General features: G+C 41.8%; 1 protein-coding gene across 4 annotated transcripts in view; it reads left to right on the plus strand.

Moving 5' to 3' along the window:
• Window positions 1-1,704: 1,704 nt before the first annotated feature.
• LOC146701672 (enhancer of polycomb homolog 1-like) overlaps window positions 1,705-19,113 on the plus strand; it is a 40,028-nt gene continuing 22,619 nt past the window's right edge. Inside the window, exons 1-2 of one of the 4 annotated variants that reach the window (XM_085467958.1) lie at window positions 1,705-1,772; window positions 18,562-18,721. In XM_085467958.1, coding sequence (XP_085324084.1) covers window positions 18,622-18,721 — 100 coding nt within the window. In that variant the 5' untranslated portion in view covers window positions 1,705-1,772; window positions 18,562-18,621. Of the gene's footprint in view, window positions 1,773-2,536; window positions 2,597-8,635; window positions 9,139-18,561; window positions 18,722-19,113 lie in introns of those variants that run through there. The other 3 variants (XM_085467959.1, XM_085467957.1, XM_085467956.1) reach the window with 3 other exon arrangements.

A 19,113-nucleotide genomic window follows, 5' to 3' on the forward strand; every position in this document is an offset into this window, starting at 1 on the left:
CTGTGTGGGTTGGTGGGTTGGGGTGGGGGGGCTGAGGGTGAGGTGGATGTTGACGCTGATGTCTAACTTACTCGCCTTTGATCTCAAACACGCAACCTTGGACTGCATGTCTTCAATCCTTCACTGCATGCACGGCACGCACACATATTCAAAGAGCATCTCCCTTCCATCATAAGCTGCTTCTTATATACAAGCTTGCTGTCCGTGGGATATATGCAAAGTTATGCCCTCACATTTTGAAATTCCACAAAGGCTAATTACATATAGCTGAATATTTTGTTGGGGCATGCATATGTGTTTGGGGGGGGGGGGTTCCCATTTATGCTGATGGCTGGCTCAGCTGTGTAACTCGGGGCTCAGGAGGCGAGAGATTGTGAGGTGAGCATCCTGCATTCTGCGTTGCAATTCCAGCAGAAGCACAGGTCTTTGCGCAGGTCTCCACTGCCCTCTAGATGAGAGGAAAAGAAAGTGTCACTACGCAGGAAAAGATGGAAGGTGCTTCGAGTCACTGTAGCTATAGAAGATGACATTTTTGACACCAGTGCAAAATCCTGACTCTTGGGATTTTTTTTTTTTTTGTACTCCAGCAGACCTGTGCATTTGTTAAACAGATATAGAGACAGATATGCTGCACAACTTTAAATGTGCAGCTAGTGTATGTGCCAACCACTTAACCGGTGCACTGGGCTGAATCGTGTAAACGCAGAGAAACAATGGGATGTTCAGATCTAAATGGATATTAGGGTTTTTTTTCCACTGCCTACAGATGGCTGCTGATGACCTTGCTGGGAGAGTTGAGCAAAGCAATATTCATCAAAGTGATGCCTCCCCTCCACTCCCAGAGTCACTGGGCAGGCGTGCATGCAGCTTTAACAGCTAGTGGGGGTAGTGGGAGGTGGGAAGCGGCGGCGGCAGCAGCAGCAGTGGTGGTGGTGTTGAAGCAGCACAGAAAATGACTCCATATGCTTCCACTATACTATGCAGCATTCTCTTTGGACGGTGTCTGATCATGAAAAATGTGCAGTGCAGATACCAGAGCATCAGAAAAGGAAGGAAAAAGGAAGCAGGAGCAGCCCTGCCCTGCGACAAAACTAGTGGAGGGGCAGAGGGCGGTGGAGGGAGGTGACCAGCCCAGGAGACAGTTATGTAACAAATACTGCAGCTATGTTATGAAAAAAAAATGTATCTGATTATTTGCTGTTCAGTAAGTGGCTCTAATAAGTTTTGCCCTTTGACTCCGTCTGTGTTTAAAAGCCTATTTAAATCCTATTATTTGCACACTACCGTAATAAATTCGCATTAATGCATGACAACATTTTTCCTATTATTATTATTATTGTTACTTATGTTGTTGTTATTCGTGGGTGGGCGGGGTTACTAGTGAGCTCATCCTCCCCGAGTTCTCCACAGGTGATTGGTGGCTTTTACCGTCCAATCACAATCCGCCTGTAAAGTGGTTTGGTGGTCACTTTGGATCGTTTTTGGGTTGTTTTTTTTTTGGATCGAAGTAACCTGAGCTAACTAACCAAGTTTTTCGTCAGCGACAGGACAGCTCCTCCTTTACCCTTGCTTTGGCTTCCAATGACCTCTCTTTTTGCATCAACGGCATTTGCATATACATAAAAAGAAACTGAATATCCTTCTTTTTTTTTTCTCTCTGAGGCGTCCTAGAAGGGAGCTAACAAGCGTTAGCATTAGGCTAGCATGACAGCCAGAAGAACAACTGCCACCATCACCATCCTCCTCCTCCCCTGTGGGTTTGCTGGCACCGGGTAAGTTGCGAGTCAAGCTCAAGCTTGTTTTCCCCGTGTTGTATCCTTGGGAAGCGAAAGTTGTGGCTTTAAAGTCACTTGCGAGCTCAAATGAAACTGTTGGTGGCTGTCCGCAAACTGTTAGCTGGCTAGTAAATGGCGCAGGGTCAGGGTAACTGGGCTAAGCTAGCGTTAAGCTAGCATCTCTATCGCTCTTCTTTGTGCAAGCAGCTGTGTCTGGTCTTGAGAACTGAACGAATTAAAAAGCCTTCGAAAACTCATTTTTGGGGGGGTCGAAGCGGTGCCCAATTGCTTGTCATTTGCTAAAACGATACCTTACAGCTTTTTTGCTGTCGTGTCCTGTTCTGTTTACCCATCTGTTCCACCATATATGGCTTACTCTACTGTGTACTCTATTGCAGGAGCAAAACTTGCTGTGTGTGCTTCAAAACAGTCCAAAGCCAATGGATATGGGAAAATTCATTCGTACAAACATTTACTTGGCAGCGTTAGTGTATACGTAGATAGCAGATGTAGAAATTGTCGACGTTTTCTCCATTGTAAACCTGCATACAGAGTTAAAGAGTCCTATAGAGAAAATAACCTCACAGCAGATGCCGAGATGTCTTCTGGGCTTAGAATTTATATTTGTTTCCAGTAATAACTTCCAGTAATAATGATGTTTATAAGCACTTCTTCTTTTTTGACTCATTTTGTTTCACAGGCCTCCATTATGGTCTACAGATGTCAGCCTATGTCTCCCAAATGGATGACGATTATTGTGACCAAAATCTTCGCCTGGATCTTGTATTCATCGCCACAAAAATTTTCACCCATCTCTTCAGGTTATTTGCGTTTCTTCTTATTTTCAGTGATTTTGATGAAGACTGTAACGGGAGGGTAGCTGGTTTCCATGGTTTTCTTCCACTTATCCAATTCAGGATCGTAGTAGGGCTGGGGCCTATCCGGTTGTTCAGTGATGACGCGACGAATCCTACTTCCGGGCCTAAAGTAGTCTGCGTTTAATATGGCTTTTATGTTGTTAACATGTTTAATGTTATGTATTTTCTTCGATTTAATCTCAAAAAGCTCCTAAAACAGTCAGTGATCACTGTTGACCTCCCTCGCTTTTATTACCGCTAATCATTTATTTAAGCTCAGTTTTTAAAACCTTAGGATGTACCGTATTTCCCGGACTACAAAGCGCACCTGAATATTAGTCGCACAAGCTAAAATCAGGGGAAAATCCTGTTTTGTACATACATTAGCCGCACCTGACTAAAAGCCGCAGGTGTTTCAATGTTGACTTATCATATGTAAGAGAATATGCACAAAGGGAATTGTCAGGAAAGAGATGGCTGTTTGGAGACACACCCCTTTTATTAATATTTTGAAAAACAAGTTATGGGTACATATTTGCACATGTAGTACATAACAGTAACCTACAGCACACCAGAAAAATAGATTCGGACTACCTTTTAGGCTCAGGTGAAGTGACACGGAGAAGAAAAGTCAGTCATTCACCATCTTTCTCTTCTTCCTGCGCTCTAAAACCACCAAAGTCCTCTTCTCCAATGTCGGAAACGAACAGGCTCCGGATGGCTTCGTCATCCACTCTCCGCTTCTCTCCTTCGTTGTCACTTTCAAAACCAAAGAAATCCTCGTTGTCAGTGTCAGAGTCGAACACCCTCAGAAGGGCCGTGGCGGTGTCCTCCTCTCCATCATGCAGCAGTCCAGCCCTTCAAAATCCGTTGGTGATCGTGGATGTTTTCGCACTTTTCCACGCTGTCAGAATCCACCGGTGGAGTTGGGCATAACTTGCTTTTCGCAAGTTTATCGCCGCTCGTCATCCACGCCTCCCGCTGAATGCGTAGCGCTACTTTGAAGTTTGTTTTTCGCGCTACTTCGTACGGCACTACGTTGCCTGGCGGACGGACATGTGACTAACATACCACTCTTGAACCTCGATCCTTCCGCCAGGCAACGTAGTGCCGTACAACAGCGGAACAAACAAAACAAATCGTCTTACGATATCACAAAAATCACGGACAATCCATAGAAAAGCCGCACCTGACTAAAAGCCGCAGGGTTCAAAGCTTGTGCAAAAAGTAGCGGCTTATAGCCCGACAATTACGGTAACTACAGCCCAGCCCATGCAGCAGTATATGAATGACTAACCTCGTATTGTGGATGGATTATCTCAGTTGTTCTCCTGGCTGAAGTTTGGTCCTTTTACAGCATCCTGCCATGCGATTACATTTGTTTCTGACCACCGAGAACACTCACGTTAACTTTTATCGAGTGGGAAAAAAGTTAGCTTGTTTATATTATGCTAACATAGCTGTGTCGCTAGCGGTCACGTAGCACATCATTATATACCAGCTAGCCAAACTTCAGTAACCCTACAAACGTCACTGCTGTTTAATTTTCTGTCTTCATTTATGTTGGAAGTGATAACAGAGCTGTACGTTTTAATTTGTTTCCAAAACCCCGCAGTCAGGACATGCTATATTGTATTTAGATAGAAGCTAGCGAGCTAACTCCCTGCTAACTTCTAACTCCGTTAAATGTCATAAATTCCGTTTTCATGGATGCCTGGATGTTAAACTCAATTGTTACACCTGGTAGAGCAGAACGCTGATCATTTTATTAAAGATGAAAGACTTTAGACAGTTTTTCAACTCTCAGTAATGCCATAGTGATCGTTTGATATATGGACCTGCAGTGGAGTTTAGGCCCAGACACGGCTAGTGACGTCAGACTTAACGACCGGATAGAGATTGATAGACCATGTGACTTGTGCGCATTGCATGCTGGGAACTCGTGGCAAAACAATCCAAGTACCGCGTCAAATGCAAGCATTTGCAGCACCGCAAAACGTTCATTCTCCGGTTCCAATACCTTCTTGCTTTGTCTTTGCTCCCCAAAAAAGGTATGTACAAAACGAAGGAGAACAATGCCGGTCCGTACAAAGACAGACTTGATGAAAAGTCAAAGAAAGATACGAGGAAAAAAATCAAAGGAGTGAAAGGGTTAGACCCGTACGAGCACACAGAGTGGACAAAATACGTTCGCGTGCTGCCCAACTTTCACCACGCTAATTATACGGTTCTTGGAGTGAGTGCATACACTCATGAAGTTTAGTAACTTCAGGTCACTGCAACAAGCCCAGGTACAGTTTACCGACGGATGGGTACAGGAACTTGAAATGCACCGTGTAGAACGAAAGACCATCGTACGAACAAATGTAAGTTTACCAGTCTCACAAATCGTCTTCATAAATACACATTCGTTAACAGTTTATTAATGGGAACTTTGAGCTAAACTGTAATTAATTAGTAGTGGAAATAATTTCTGGTACGCATTACAGAAATGCAGCAGTGACAACAATATTGTATGCTGTAATTGTACTGGGCAATTAGTGATACAAAAAAACTGTTTTATCCTGTGAATAAAAGTATATGTTTTTGTCAGTGTACCATAATAACAGAAGCGAAACGCAATATTGTGTCAGGACAATTCACTATTTATGCACAATAAACAAAGGAGCATAGCGCGACAATTTCTGTTCAGCGCCAGACTTGCTTGTAAACTATATCACCAATTATGTTAAGAAAAATGACGTATTAACTACAACAAAACACTAACCTTTGTGGGAATGCTTGGAGCAGACTAACCTGTGAGCTGGAGTGTTCTGGGACGTTATATTTGGTCTTTGAATGGCTGCAATCCAGGCCATCCGTCGCGTCTTTGTTACTTCGGAAACATGGCTTGAACAATTTCTCTTCAACGATGTAATCCGATAACAACCGATCTCTTTACCCGTCGGCTTCCCGTGGCTGACATGCGACCGGCTATTGCAGTTAATAATACAACGGCTTCTTGCCATTTTTTTTTTTTGCTTCTTTTATCGCTGTGTAACAGATTTCAATTGAAAGCCTGTGTGCGCTAGTACCTCTTGCCACGACTTCCCAGAATCCTTTGCGGTGTTACCCCTGAATGACGTCACATTTTCAATCTCTATTCCAGTTGTCAATGGGCAAGAGGTGGGGTACAACTCTGGACAGGATGCCAATCTGTCACAGGGCTAACACAAAGAGACATAGATTCACATTTATGATGAATTTAGACTCACCGCTTAATCTAACATCGATTTCGCTAGTAGCAGGTCTGAGATTTATGGATTTGAAGGCCTTGGTGAGGACTGGCAGTGGCCCCAGGTCAGACAGATCCTTGTGTACTAATGAGGGGTGTGAGAACTGGGAAAAGTGGGGAGGAGGGTGAGGCATAAAAATAAGAACAAACAGGCTGCAGTGCAGGAATGATCAAGGAAATGGAACAAGCCAATGTATCTGTAGAGAGAGACCAGGCATGTACAGGGAAAAGATGCAAACTTAACACAAAAAGGCCCTAGCTGGTCTGTGCGTTCAACCCTATCTATTGTGCCTCCTCCTAATATCTGTATTAATGCTGTAGTTTTTAATGTATTGAGTCTTTGTGTATAATAGTGCATGTTTGCATGCCGAGAAATCATCTTGGAGCAGTAATATTAAAAGTAAAAAGTGCTGTGTTCATAAAGCCAGAAATATCCTTATTCAGGCTGCCTACTTTCTTGATCAACTATAAAAATGGAAAACAAGAATTCATGCAGCTAATGGCTTAATGGTCAAGAATGAAGAAGCTATTGCATTTAATTATTGTTCCATTAAATGAAACGGATCAGCAAATGTGCTGTGATAAAGATTTGCTGAAATGAACAAGTTTGGAAGTTGGTGGCTTCCCTGATTTATTTCAGCTCTCTGCAGTGAGAAATTGTGATGCTGATAATGATGCACCAATGAAAGTGAGAAATGTGTCATCTAACATTTGGTCAGATGTAAACTACATCTCAGAAGAACCAGTCAGGGTGGTAGGTTTACTTTTCTGCAGCATTTCCTGTACTGGCAACCACCAATGAGAAGATGAAGCTTCGGCGAGATGAAGCTACAGTTAATCACAGCAAATTGACACTTAAAAAATTAAAGCATTATATGCACCAGTGTATTTTTGTTTCTGTTGCCAAAAAAGGCATGAAACATTGTTGTGGTTAAAACGGCATGTATGTACCGATTAGAAAGAGTTATTGCTCTGGGGTACTTCTTATTCTTACTGGCCAGGCACCAAAAAGATGCACATTGTCAAATATGAAATACACAGTAAAGGTCACTTAGTAAAGTGATGCACTTGAAAAATGATATAAATAAGGGTGCTTCCTGGATTCAGATGTTGTTTTTTTTACATTGGGATGTAATCACTTTGTTAGATATACCTTTTCATTAGTGCTAACTCAATGCATTTAGGCATGTAAACATGGCCAACGCAACCTACTGAAGTTCAAACTGAGCATCAGAAAGGGGAAAGAAAGATGGTTTATGTAGCTTTGAACCTGGGATGTTGGTGCCAGATGGACTGGTCTGAGTAGTTCAGAAACTGCTGATGTACTGGGATTTTTCCACACACAACCGTCTCTAGGGTTTCAGAAAATGTTCACAAAAGAGAAAGTACCTTGTTGATGCTAGAGGTCTGAGGAGAATGGCCACACAGCTTTAAGCTAATGGGCAAGGTAAAAGTAAGTCAAATACTCAGTGGTTACACAGAGCATCTGTGAATGAACAACACAGTGAACCTTAAAGCAGATGATCCACAGCTCAGAAGACTACACTGAGTGTAACTCTTGTCAGCTAAGAACAAAAAACTGAGCCCGCAGTTTGCAAGTACTCACCATAATTGGACAGTAGAAGTTTGGAAAAATGTTGCCAGGCTTGAGTCTTCATTTTCTGTTGTGACATTTGGAAGGGTCACAAGTTGTTGTAAACTACATGAAAGTGTGGATCCATACTGCTTTTTATTAATGGATCAGGATGATGTTCTGTGGGATATTTACTTTGGGGCCCTTAGTAGTAACTGAACTAAGCTGGTACTGACCACATTTATCCCATAATGACCAGTGTGCCCATCTTCTGGTGGCACACATAATGTCATGAAACTGAAATCATCTAAATCATACTTTTCATGAACATGATAGTGAGTTCACCGTATTTCAATGGCCACTACAGTCAATAGATCAATAGTATATAATATATAAAAGATACTGTCATTTTTATATATATGGACATTAACTTCTTTACAGTAAGTGTATTTTATATTCAGTTTCCAGGGTGAACTGCTCTTCACATACAACAACACAAATAAGGCCAGAATACATATTTGTTTATTGCTCAACCTAAACCAGTTTTGTTCCTGTTGCTTTCACCTTCTAGAGCATTTTCTGTAGTATTTGGGCGTAACGTTGCGGCTGTGATGACGACACATCGGACTACTTCCTGGCTCTGACCATGTTAATACGTTTTGTGCATTCGCATGAACACAAGTCAGTCCAATTATAATTAAAAGTGTAGTGTTTGCACCACAGGGTGGCGATATTTGCAAAACAATTCACTAATTGATACAGCATGTTCTGGTTGTTCATAATAATTTTAACACACGATACAAGTTTGAAGAATTGCGTCCTTGCTGTGTTAGAAAACACCCGTGAAACCTCTGAGTTAGGGTGGTGTGTCAGTCCTTAATACGATCTGTCTATATGTGGCGGCATAATGAATGAGTTACGTCCTTTTTACATTTTTTAAAAACAATATCTATATATACTTTTTTTTTTTTTTTGAAGATGTAAAATATATGTATTTTCTTACGTCAGCATCAGCCTGTCGTATAACAGCATGAGAACATCCCGAGCCTAGGAAGTTCACATCCCATCATCAGCATCCAGCGTTGTTGTTTTTTTTTTTTCCCCGCTGTCGATTCAGCCCCTCCTTCCTCCCTTTTCTCGTACCCCAAGGGTCTCGCGAGCGCGCACGCGTGCGAAACTGCGTGGGAATGGCTGTTTGTATGATCGAGGGGGTTGGGCCGCTTGGAGCGAGCGGTGAGCTGCATGAGTTTGTAATGTCCGCCATGTTGGCAATGGCGTATTGAACCAGGGAGGAACAGCGGTGCCTACGAGAGAAAGAGACCGACAGAGAGCGATCGAGACCCGGGCCTGCCCGGCTCTGTTCGCGCTGCTACGGACCCAAGCCCGCCCTCAATCGACCGGCTGACTCTCAGAGACCGTCACAGATTCATCCATGAGAACTCGAGGCAGACCTGCTGTTATTCCTAGCAGATCGAATAGATTTATGCTGCATCTTTTATTATAAAAATGAGTAAATTGTCGTTTCGGGCACGGGCACTGGATGCTAGTAAGCCCCTGCCCGTCTTCCGCTGCGAGGATTTGCCGGACCTGCACGAATATGCCTCAATCAACCGGGCAGTACCGCAGATGCCAACGGGGATGGAAAAAGAGGAGGAATCGGTATGTTATTTTATTGCTGCCCGACTGGCGGTGGATCTTTGGCGGCATTTTCATAGCGCGAGGCGCCGCTATGTTGCCTGCGCAAGCTTGTGCAAAATGGCCGCCATATTTTCTCTTTCGTGCGCACGATAGAGCTCGATGAAAACTGAATTCTACTAACCCGTTTCACCACGAGTGGCTGTGTAAGGTTGCAATATTGTGATATTTTATTGGTAAGCCGTGTTGTGTCCGTTTATTTCCTTTTAAGCAGTACCTGAATGCACAAAGAAGTCACGTGACCTCTATCTGTTCCACCATTTTGTTGACTTTCTCGTTGGTAAAGGCGAGCGGGATAGGCCTTGGACGTGGTGTACTTTTCGTTAGCGAATGCCAGGGGGAGACACTGAGCCTTCAGCCCCGGTTGACAGCTAGGCGCCTCGTGTTGACAGCCACAGCCCTGCCATGTGTGCTGCCTGTTTCGCGGAGAACGCGGAGTTTAAAAATATGTCCCAGAGCTCTGCTTTATGATTAATAACGGCACTCCTCTTCACATATACGTGGTTCAGTTCCTGTAAACTGTGTTACGACATGCATGGTGTAGCCATGACGGTGCCATTCATGGGGAAGTTTCATTCGTGTAGTGCAGCACGTGGATGTAGTCTTCTTTTCTGGAGCCATATTCCAAGTATCTTATTGGTTAGAAGCGTCGATGGCAAGAAAACGGTGACGATAGAGAATTTCAGTTATGTTTCTGAAAATTGGGCTTAAATTACTCTTATGAAAGTGTCTTATTGCAACTACTTATTTATTACTTGAATCCTTCATAATTGCATGAGTTTGGCCCACTGAGATGTCTGTACTGTGGTATTAGTCGGATTTTTGTTTTTTAACACTATAGTATATTGTTCTGCTTTTACTCACGTGTTTTGAGATTACACATATTCAAATTATATCCAAATACACAAATTTGCATTTGCCTGTAGACAGATTGGTCTATATGTTTTGACCACAAAGCCTTTCATTTAGAGTTTATACCTGAAATGAAAGCTGTTTTTCTGATAGTACACAAAGTTTAAGTTGCTCATGCATTACCTGCTCATCTGGTCGGCCCCACTGACTTTTTCTAATTCACTTTTATACACCACCTGAGATGCCTCAGCAGACACAAACATGATCCACAGATGGGATGTAAAGCAAGTTGAAATCCTGCTTTCATACCCTCCTCAACCTGCTGTGCACATACACAGCAGAAATTGCATAACAGTGTGACAGAAGAGATAAAGAGGACAGTTTTACTCCAAGCCTGTGTGTGGCTTAGCTCCCTGACCCACATCCTGTCCAGGAACAGTGGGGTGTTGTTGCATTGACTAAATACCCAAATGTTGGCTGAGAGTTATGTTGTTCTAACTTACCAGCAGGCACAGTTTGTGAGTGTTTGTTGCGTCACAATGCATGTGCATCACTTTGTCTCTTTAATTCATAATTTTAGCTTGCAAGTGTAACCAGAATCTAAATCAGGTGGAAGTTTTTGTTGTTGTTGTTGTTGTTATAATATAATCAAGGGACTAATTTCATCAGCATTTAAACCTTCAAACCTCTGGCAAACAATTAACTTCTGACACAATCTATTTTTGCAATGCAACAGGACATCTTTGCTTGCACCATGTCCTGCATAGTGTAAATAGTTTGTGTGTTCCAGTGGCTGTTACCTTTACACTCACATTGAATTGTTCCATAACGTCTGGGGAAGTTAAAAGGTAAATCTGTAAACCACGTTTTTGACTACAAAATTAAAATGCTTTAGAGGTGGACTTTGTCCCTGCGACGCCACAATTTATGATTCACAATACGTCAGCCAGTAAATCCTCCTGTCTTTAATTATAATTTACAGAATTGTCTCAATGTTTTATTTAGTATGATGCTAAGTCAGCAGGAAATGGTTTACTGATGGAGGGGAAGGGAGTTGAGGCTAGTTTTCCCATCTGTAACAGTAATGTCCTTATTCACCTAGAGAAGTCGCCCCCTGCTGGCTGTCAGGTATACGCTTTTCAGTCCTGGAAGCTACATCTATCCTTCACACTGTTTGCAGTCATGATTTCTCTTTGTGTGTATTTATTAACACACAAAGTATTGAACAGTTTGTTTAATCGACTAACGGTCTTAAATTGAGTGATTTCTAGAATTGTCACTGATTTCTGGTAGTGTTACTAAAATGTGTGGCACAGTGAAATTGGACGCTTCTGTGCAAACAGGAGAAACATGTAAAGCCAAACAAAACACAGCCACCAAAATGCTCCGTGTGGATCTCCTTCAAAAAAACCAAATGGACAAAAATGATGTCTGGTGCACACTACGTCCATAAAGCTACCATATTACAGCTCGACTACAGGGTCATTTAACAAGTATTAGGTATGGGCATGTGTCAAGTTAACCTTTATTAAATTTAAAATGTTAATACTTTAGAGGGGGCTTGCATTCGTGACCACTTTAGCTTTAAATTGAAAGGACGTCCCCCTCTCCCATACTAATCATATAGTACTTATGCACCTGCGTGATGTTTTGTGAGGGTTGATATTGAGCGACATTGTTTCTCCACTGAATTTTGAGTGTTGTTCAACATAAATCACTTTTTCTCATCTGTGGAAAACTAGCAGTACTTGTGGATTTTACACAATATGTGTTCTTGGATTTGCTGAAATGCACCACCCTCACTTCCTCGCCTTCCTCTGGGCATGTTGAGCTGAAAACACCTGCTGGAGGCCACACTTTTGTTGCCATGGCAACTTTTATTGGAGTCATCTATTTTTTCTTGGGAACATTTAATGGAGGGAACGCGTGGTGCTGTGAAAAATAGATTTTCATTTGTCTCTCCTCGATCTGCATCTGTGACCGTGACAGAAAGCATAACTGCCACTGAGTTAGGGCTGGGCGATATGACCCAAAATTCATATCTCGATATTTTTTAGCTGGATGGCGATATAAGATATCTCGATATTTTTTTTTTAAGCCATAAAGTAAGAACAAAAAGAGAGTTCTTAGTCAAAGCTGTGTCCCAGATGTCACACAGGCACTTTTATTAACATACAGCACAGATGTACATGAAAAATTACTCAAAATTAAATTATGAGCATTCATTAAATAATCATGCTCCATAAATAAAAGAAAACAAGGTTGTCTTTGTGCTAAACAAAGAGCTCACAATTGTGCAGTCAAAATATAAACTAAAAGACGCTGAGCGTAATAACAAAGACAGATTTCACAGCTGCTCTGTTCCCAAGTTTTGCTGTGTGACTGACAGCCTGGAGTTTGAAATCCGCTTCATAACCACGTCTCTTACAGGTGCCATTTATGGTCCTTATACACACACAATACGGTAATATTACGTTGATGCACAGTACGTATCACTCCGCGAAGCTCCTCGGTAGCCGTAATGCGCCGACAACCTATCAAGCGGTGCAGCTCCGTAGCTGACCAAAGTCGTACTCAAACATTTTGACAGATTGCTGAGCGCTGTGTACCACATAAAATCGGTTCGCGGCCATCAAGCACAACCAGAATTCATACATAAGGCGCGCTATCAACTTTTGAGAGAATGAAAGGATTTTAGGGTTAGCGCTGCTAGCGCTGTTAGCTCGTTAGCGCGGTTAGCTCGTTAGCACGTTGACGCCGTCCAGCCCCACGCATGGGGCGATGCGCAGTAACTCGTTAACGGAGATTTGCCGTGTCCGTCTTGTCGCTGCCTGCACGTGAAGCAATGGGGGAGGAGGGGGAGTTGTCTTCAGTGAAGGCGAGGCGGAGTAACGTTGCGTACAGACAAAAGTGGACGAAAGAGAGGCAAACTTGCGGCTCCACAACTATAATTATAACGTAACATAGACTATATCGATATAAAGGATATTGTCACATCTTATATCTCGTATAAAAATATATCGATATGTTTTAAAAACTCGATATATTGCCCAGCTCTACACTGAGTCCCAGAACATTTTGTGTGGGAAGAACAAGAGAATCTGAGGTTCAATATTAGATTGTGTTTTCTCGGGTGGAAAGCCGTTAGAAGCTACTTTGTATCCAGTTGTTTTCACTATTTGTGCCCACTTTGCACTAGATGTGTCACAAGACCAAAAACGTTGTCTGTACCAAAATAAGTCAAATGCATACATTACAAAGCATAGTGTGCTAATACATGATCATGAATCATCATATTCTTATAAAATGAACAGTAAGCCTACTAATTAGCTATTAGAGTAGCTTTGCATGATCCACTGCTCAAACTAATTCTTTGCAGCCCCTCAGTTCGTCCTTTGTGTGATGCAAACTGTGCAAGCTCCTCTAAATTTAAGCCAGCTTTCTTCTTATTGGCTGCATCTTACAAACAAAAGGATTGACCTGAAGTTGGGAGTGGCCGCTGTGCTCACCCTAAGCTGGTTCCCTGATTTGACCATATGAGAGAGATCTGCTTTCACTGACATCATGCAGAGCCAGAAAAGAAATTGTGTTCAGATAAGTGTGAAGGCTGAGCTTCAGGCCTTGTATGATACTGGTAAATATGCTAAACTCATCATTTGAACCTTTAGCTTTTTGTAACATGCTCATTTCATCATTGTAACTTGATTGTACAAAGCAGGATATAAGAAAAAGCATAAAATTTAATTTACTTAAAGTCCCAGTTTCTTATTTTTACTTTTTTGGAAGCAAGACCATAGGGACAAGTAATTTTCAGCATCCAAAAACTGTTGAAAGTTCAAACAGCATAATGGCACATCAACTTGAAAGTTTGGCTAACACAGGCTTTTGCTGTGGGTCCCGTAATAACCTGGTTCACTTGTTCTCATGTGCCATTCACAAAATCCTTTTATCCGACACTCTCAACTCCTCTGCAGAGGAAATCCCAGGCTGTGAACCATGCTTGTGAGGATCACAGCTGTGAAAGATCAGGATATCTTTAGGTCAGAGAAGGCTCAGGGCTGCCTGCTGCAACCTGCCGAACCAATATCCTTTATAGAAGCTCGCAAAGGCAGGTCTGGGCCAGGCTCAGGTTTAATTGGCACCTTACGTGCACGCTTTATGCAGGTTCCTTATCTCACAAAGCTCCTGGGTTCATCAGCATGTCAGACGGTAGGGTTCAGAGAGGGCAGTGTCTTTGTGGCGGTTTTATGAGCAAACGCATCCTTCACTGTGCCAGTCAAACATGTAGTTTACATAAGCTCATGTCATGTCAGTAGACAACGCTTTGATAAGCAGTACTCTCTGAGCTGTAACAGTTGCTGAGTAACAGTGCAGACAACAGTTAAGTACATTTTGTAAGAAATGTATTTCAGTTGAATACTAGTTTGGAGTGGTTTGATTTCTTGCATCATTGTGCTTCAATTTTTGCTTGTAATTATCAATACAGGCTGGTGTTTCAAAGACTTAAACTATGCTTTTAATTTAGATATGAGAAGTCTGATGTAAATGTGCGTGCAAAGCGTAACTTTTAACGTTTTAAGTCTCTGAGCTCAGAGAACCACAGCTTCTGCAGTTTGGGTTTAACCCAGGAAGGACTTTTTAAATGTACAATGACACAGAGCTGTTGGCTAATTTGCAGGAAGTTGTGTTTGTGGGCAGTGAACATGGCTGTGTGAAATTTTTAATAAGTGTGCCTGCCCAGCCTGCTCACGCTCGCAGTCGCAGCCAAATCTGGTTCTTTGTTTTTGTCCTGACCCTTCAATTTGTGTAACCGTGCCAAATTGAGTCTTGGTTGAGAGTGCTATTCAAGCTTTAGATTGTGGTTAAGTTAGTGCTTGGTAAAAAGTTGTGTATTTCTCTCTTGTGCTCTTTTAGAGCCTGCGGCAAGCAGGAAATGCTGGGATTTAGGATGTTGTGGATGATGTCTAAAATCCTCAGTGGTGAACACTTTCGCAGTTGACACAATAAGATGTTTTTCTTGGCGTAGACTGTGCTTGATGGGTTTACAAGGGGCAGATGGTTCAGTTCTGGGCACATGCTGTGTCCTTTGATGCCAGTTCACAGCTCTGATATGGTTCCCCTGTTAGTCCATGCAGAGCTCCTCGTGGCTTTGAATTTTTATTTAAGGCAGTTCAGACACCCATGCAAGTGTGGAAGTGTATAAAACTGAGTCGTTGTCAGGGAATGCTTGTTTGTGGTCATATTTGCCAGGCGCAGTTGGTATCTCTTAACATTGACCCACATTTCAGATTCTAGCCAATAAACTGTAGTTGAGAAAACGTGTGTGAAGTGTAAAATGAGTAGGAGCTCTGTTAAAATACTTGTTAGAGCAAGACAGATCTTGAGTTGGTTTGACTTGATTGGCCGTCTGTTGCATCAACCACAAATAAAAGGCCTACAGATATTGTGCGCTACAGAGTGAGCGTGCAGTGCTAGTAAGTTGCAGTGTCTTTCATGCAGATCTTAATGCCAGTGCATAAGCGAGAGCTTTGCTTAAACTCCTGTCATTTAGTAATAACACTGATTCTGAACTCCGAGGAGCTAGGGCCGTTCGATACAACGATATATATCGGATGACGATATAAAAACGTCTATCGTTTCATTTTACGCTATCGTTTGTTTCGGGGTGTCGCAAAATAAACTGTTTACGGCAATATTTTTTTCATCGTTTTAATGGTCACTGTAGTGGCTATATTAATTTATTACAGTTCTTTCTTTCTCTTATATTTTAATAACCACACTACGGACGGACAAGCGCCTGTTTTTATGCGTTGTGGTTAGCAACAACAACGGTAAAACCACCGTGTGTCTGCTTGTTTATTTTCCACATAAACCTTTCACAATAAAGCTCAAGATCCTGTTGAGACTTTGCTCTTTCATGTGATTCAGTTTATTTTGAAGATTATTTACGGATGAGAATTAAAAAAGAGCCGTCAGGTGCTAAAAAATAAACCTTAGACTCAAACGTTAGAACAGGCTTTTCCCCGCAGCACGCCGTGTAATAAATACTCACAAAGAAAACGGCAGCCGTTACAACTTATGTCTAAAAATGTATCGTTTCATGCATCGGTTAAAACACTCGACTCCAGCTACATGACGCGCAGCTGGAAACACTTCCTGCAAGTCGAGCTGCCCGAGATTCACAGAATTTACAGAAAATGTTACATTTTTGTGATTTATATCGTTATCGGGATGATAGAATTCTTATATCGGGATATGAGGTTTTGGTCATATCGCACAGCCCTACGAGGAGCAGTATGCTGTTTGGAAAATTAAGACACTGTTTTATACAGGGGGAAAAAGATTCATGTTTTTGTGGGATTCTTCCAAACAACATATATTTCAGGTAACTATCAGTTGTGTAATATGAAAACATTTTGTACTTGCTGAGTTCAAGAGTCAAACAGTCTGAGTCATTTGCCCACGTTTATGCTTCTGCTGCCAAGTTGGAGTACCAGATTTGCTGCTGAAGAAACTTTGCAGGTATTTTAATATGATCCACTGGCTCAACATAGGCAACAGAATATCTGTAAACTTTTTTCTTCTCTCTCCATTTGTTCCACCTCAGAGATGCAGTAAATAATAATGAGTCATTGTTGTGAGTGATAGTGGGGTTACCTGAGGGGTGCTCAAAAAGAGGTGTTTGCCACAAAGCACATGCTACAAAGTCCAACTCGGCTGACTGTGAAGCTCACCTTTCCAAACTCATTGACATGGCAGTGCACTTGCTGATACTCCTACGCTGTTCTCCTGCTGATGACTCATTTCTCTGAGACATCATTATTGTGTTGGCATACATTATATAGACATAACAAACTATGATAAATATTATGCTTTGCCTGTCAGACAAACCTAGACAAATGAATTGAGATTAGGTTTAAAATGACAGCTAAGAAATGCCACACAAACACTGAAAGATAATGAGCGAAGGGAACTGGAGAGGATTCACACCCAGGAGGTGCAGGATGTTCAAACGAGTGCGATTTTTATTTTGACCCAGCGGCTGACATGTTTGTCCCTGACTTTTGATGATGAATACACCCTAGAGGAAGAGGAAATGTTGGCAGCACCATATGAAGCCAGTGAGGGTTTCACAAGGGATGGAGAGATGACCATTCATGTAGCAGGCCTTTCCTGTTTTGGAACATTTTGTATTTGAACAACTGCCATCATGCTTTGCACTGACAAATAAGATTGCAGTAGCTGATGTTTATATGTTAAGTGTAAATTTCTGTTTTGTTTCTGTGTTTATTTCATTCAAAGGTTAGTGTGATAAAAGGATTGTAGACTTTAAACTGGTTTGCAGGGGGTTTCCTGCCTCTTAAACAGGTATACGAAAGGCTGGATTTACAAAGCTGAGTCTGGGGTTCCTTATTTAACAGAAGTCTGTGATTGTTCTTGTGGTATCTATTGCTGTTTGATAACCAACAATGGCGTTTATGCTTCACTAAATGAAGCCCAACTAAGAAAACATTACTATCCTGGTGTTGATTTCAAGGAAGACAAAAACTAAACTAAATCCTGGTTAATTTTGGGTGTAAATTTGAGTATAGATTTTTTTTTCTGGCACAAGATGTAAACAGTACCTCAGTCTACTATCAGCCAAAATATTTCAAACATCTGCATTGGCTCAGAATTTCATAATTCTGTATTTCACAGTGTGACAGATGTTTTAAACCAATCAGTCGGAGCAATAAGCAATGCCAGTGTTTTTTGTATTATTTCTTCTGTGCCAGGGAACTAAAGAAATCTCCAGAATGAAAACAACATTTAGGCAGCGCAAAATTGAGCCAACACAATAGATAAACATCAGCCGCTGCCATCTTATTTGCCAATATACTGATGAAAGCCAGCCAGACCATAAACATTGGCCAGCCTAAGACATTTGCAGAAAAAGGCTAATATCAGCCACTCCTGACGTGCATCCTTTGGTTTTACATACGGATTCTCGATGTTATGTACATGAAACATTTCACAGCTCTGTCCTCGCAGACCTTCCTCTGGAGCTCGTCCAGTGAGAGGTTTAGGCTGTAATCTCTTTAATGTGAGAGGTCTGACGCCACAGATCACATTTATTATCCTGTTAAGTACAATACTTTAAGCACTTGGCGTTCTTTAACATCTGGACTGCTTATGGTTATTAGTCCTGTGCAAGCACAGCGAAACGATATCATGCACCTCATAATGAAACAACTTTTGGTCTTAACTAAATCACTCATTGTCATTGTTTCCATTACACACTGTTGTACGTACATGCAGATGCACAACAGAATGAAATGGGGGGGTGATGTGTAAAATGAGTATTGAAGTAATTAAAAGATTTTTTTTTTAGTTTGTCAACTTGTAAACAAGATGGTTTAAGAAACAATCCGGAGTCTTTTTTTTCCTTTTTTTAATAATTCTTTGTGTACAAATGTCTCTTGACAAATCAAGATACTGATCACTGCAGAAGTCTTTACATTTTTTTCTAAACAGCAGCTTCTTTCTCTCTTTCAGGAGCACCATCTCCAGCGGGCCATCTCAGCGCAGCAGGTATATGGCGAGAAGCGGGACAACATGGTTATCCCCGTCCCCGAGGCGGAGTGCAACATCACGCACTACGAGTCCCTCTACCCCGGGGAGTTCAAAATGCCAAAGCAGCTTATTCACATACAGCGTGAGTAGCAGGCTGCGTGCAAGTGGGTTATCTTCTTAGCTGTGTTAGTGGTCTGTGAGCATGTGGTGATGTTGCCGTTTGGCTGCACCGGATGGCTTCAGGGTGTTTGTCCTGCTGATTGAGAGATTTTAGTGTTTGTGGTTTTGATGAGAAACCTGTGAGTAATTAGAAGCGCTTTTCTAAGAGATGTGTATTTATATTTTATGTTTTGTTTTCTGGACGGTTTTCTGAAAGTTAGTGCTTTTTCATGTGGACATAATATTGACACACATAGTTGTTGCTTTTTTTTCTTAAGAAAACTTTAAGATTAAGTCTTGTTGTTTGGCATTTACTGTAGCCATGAAATGTCCTGTGTTCGCATTAGTGAAATGTCAAACTTTGAGACTGCTGTT

The sequence above is a fragment of the Copadichromis virginalis genome, linkage group LG9 (assembly GCF_057382275.1).
Source record: "Copadichromis virginalis isolate Kocher_CV1m ecotype Utaka linkage group LG9, C_Virginalis_male_GT1.1, whole genome shotgun sequence".
Taxonomy (NCBI): Eukaryota; Metazoa; Chordata; class Actinopteri; order Cichliformes; family Cichlidae; genus Copadichromis; species Copadichromis virginalis.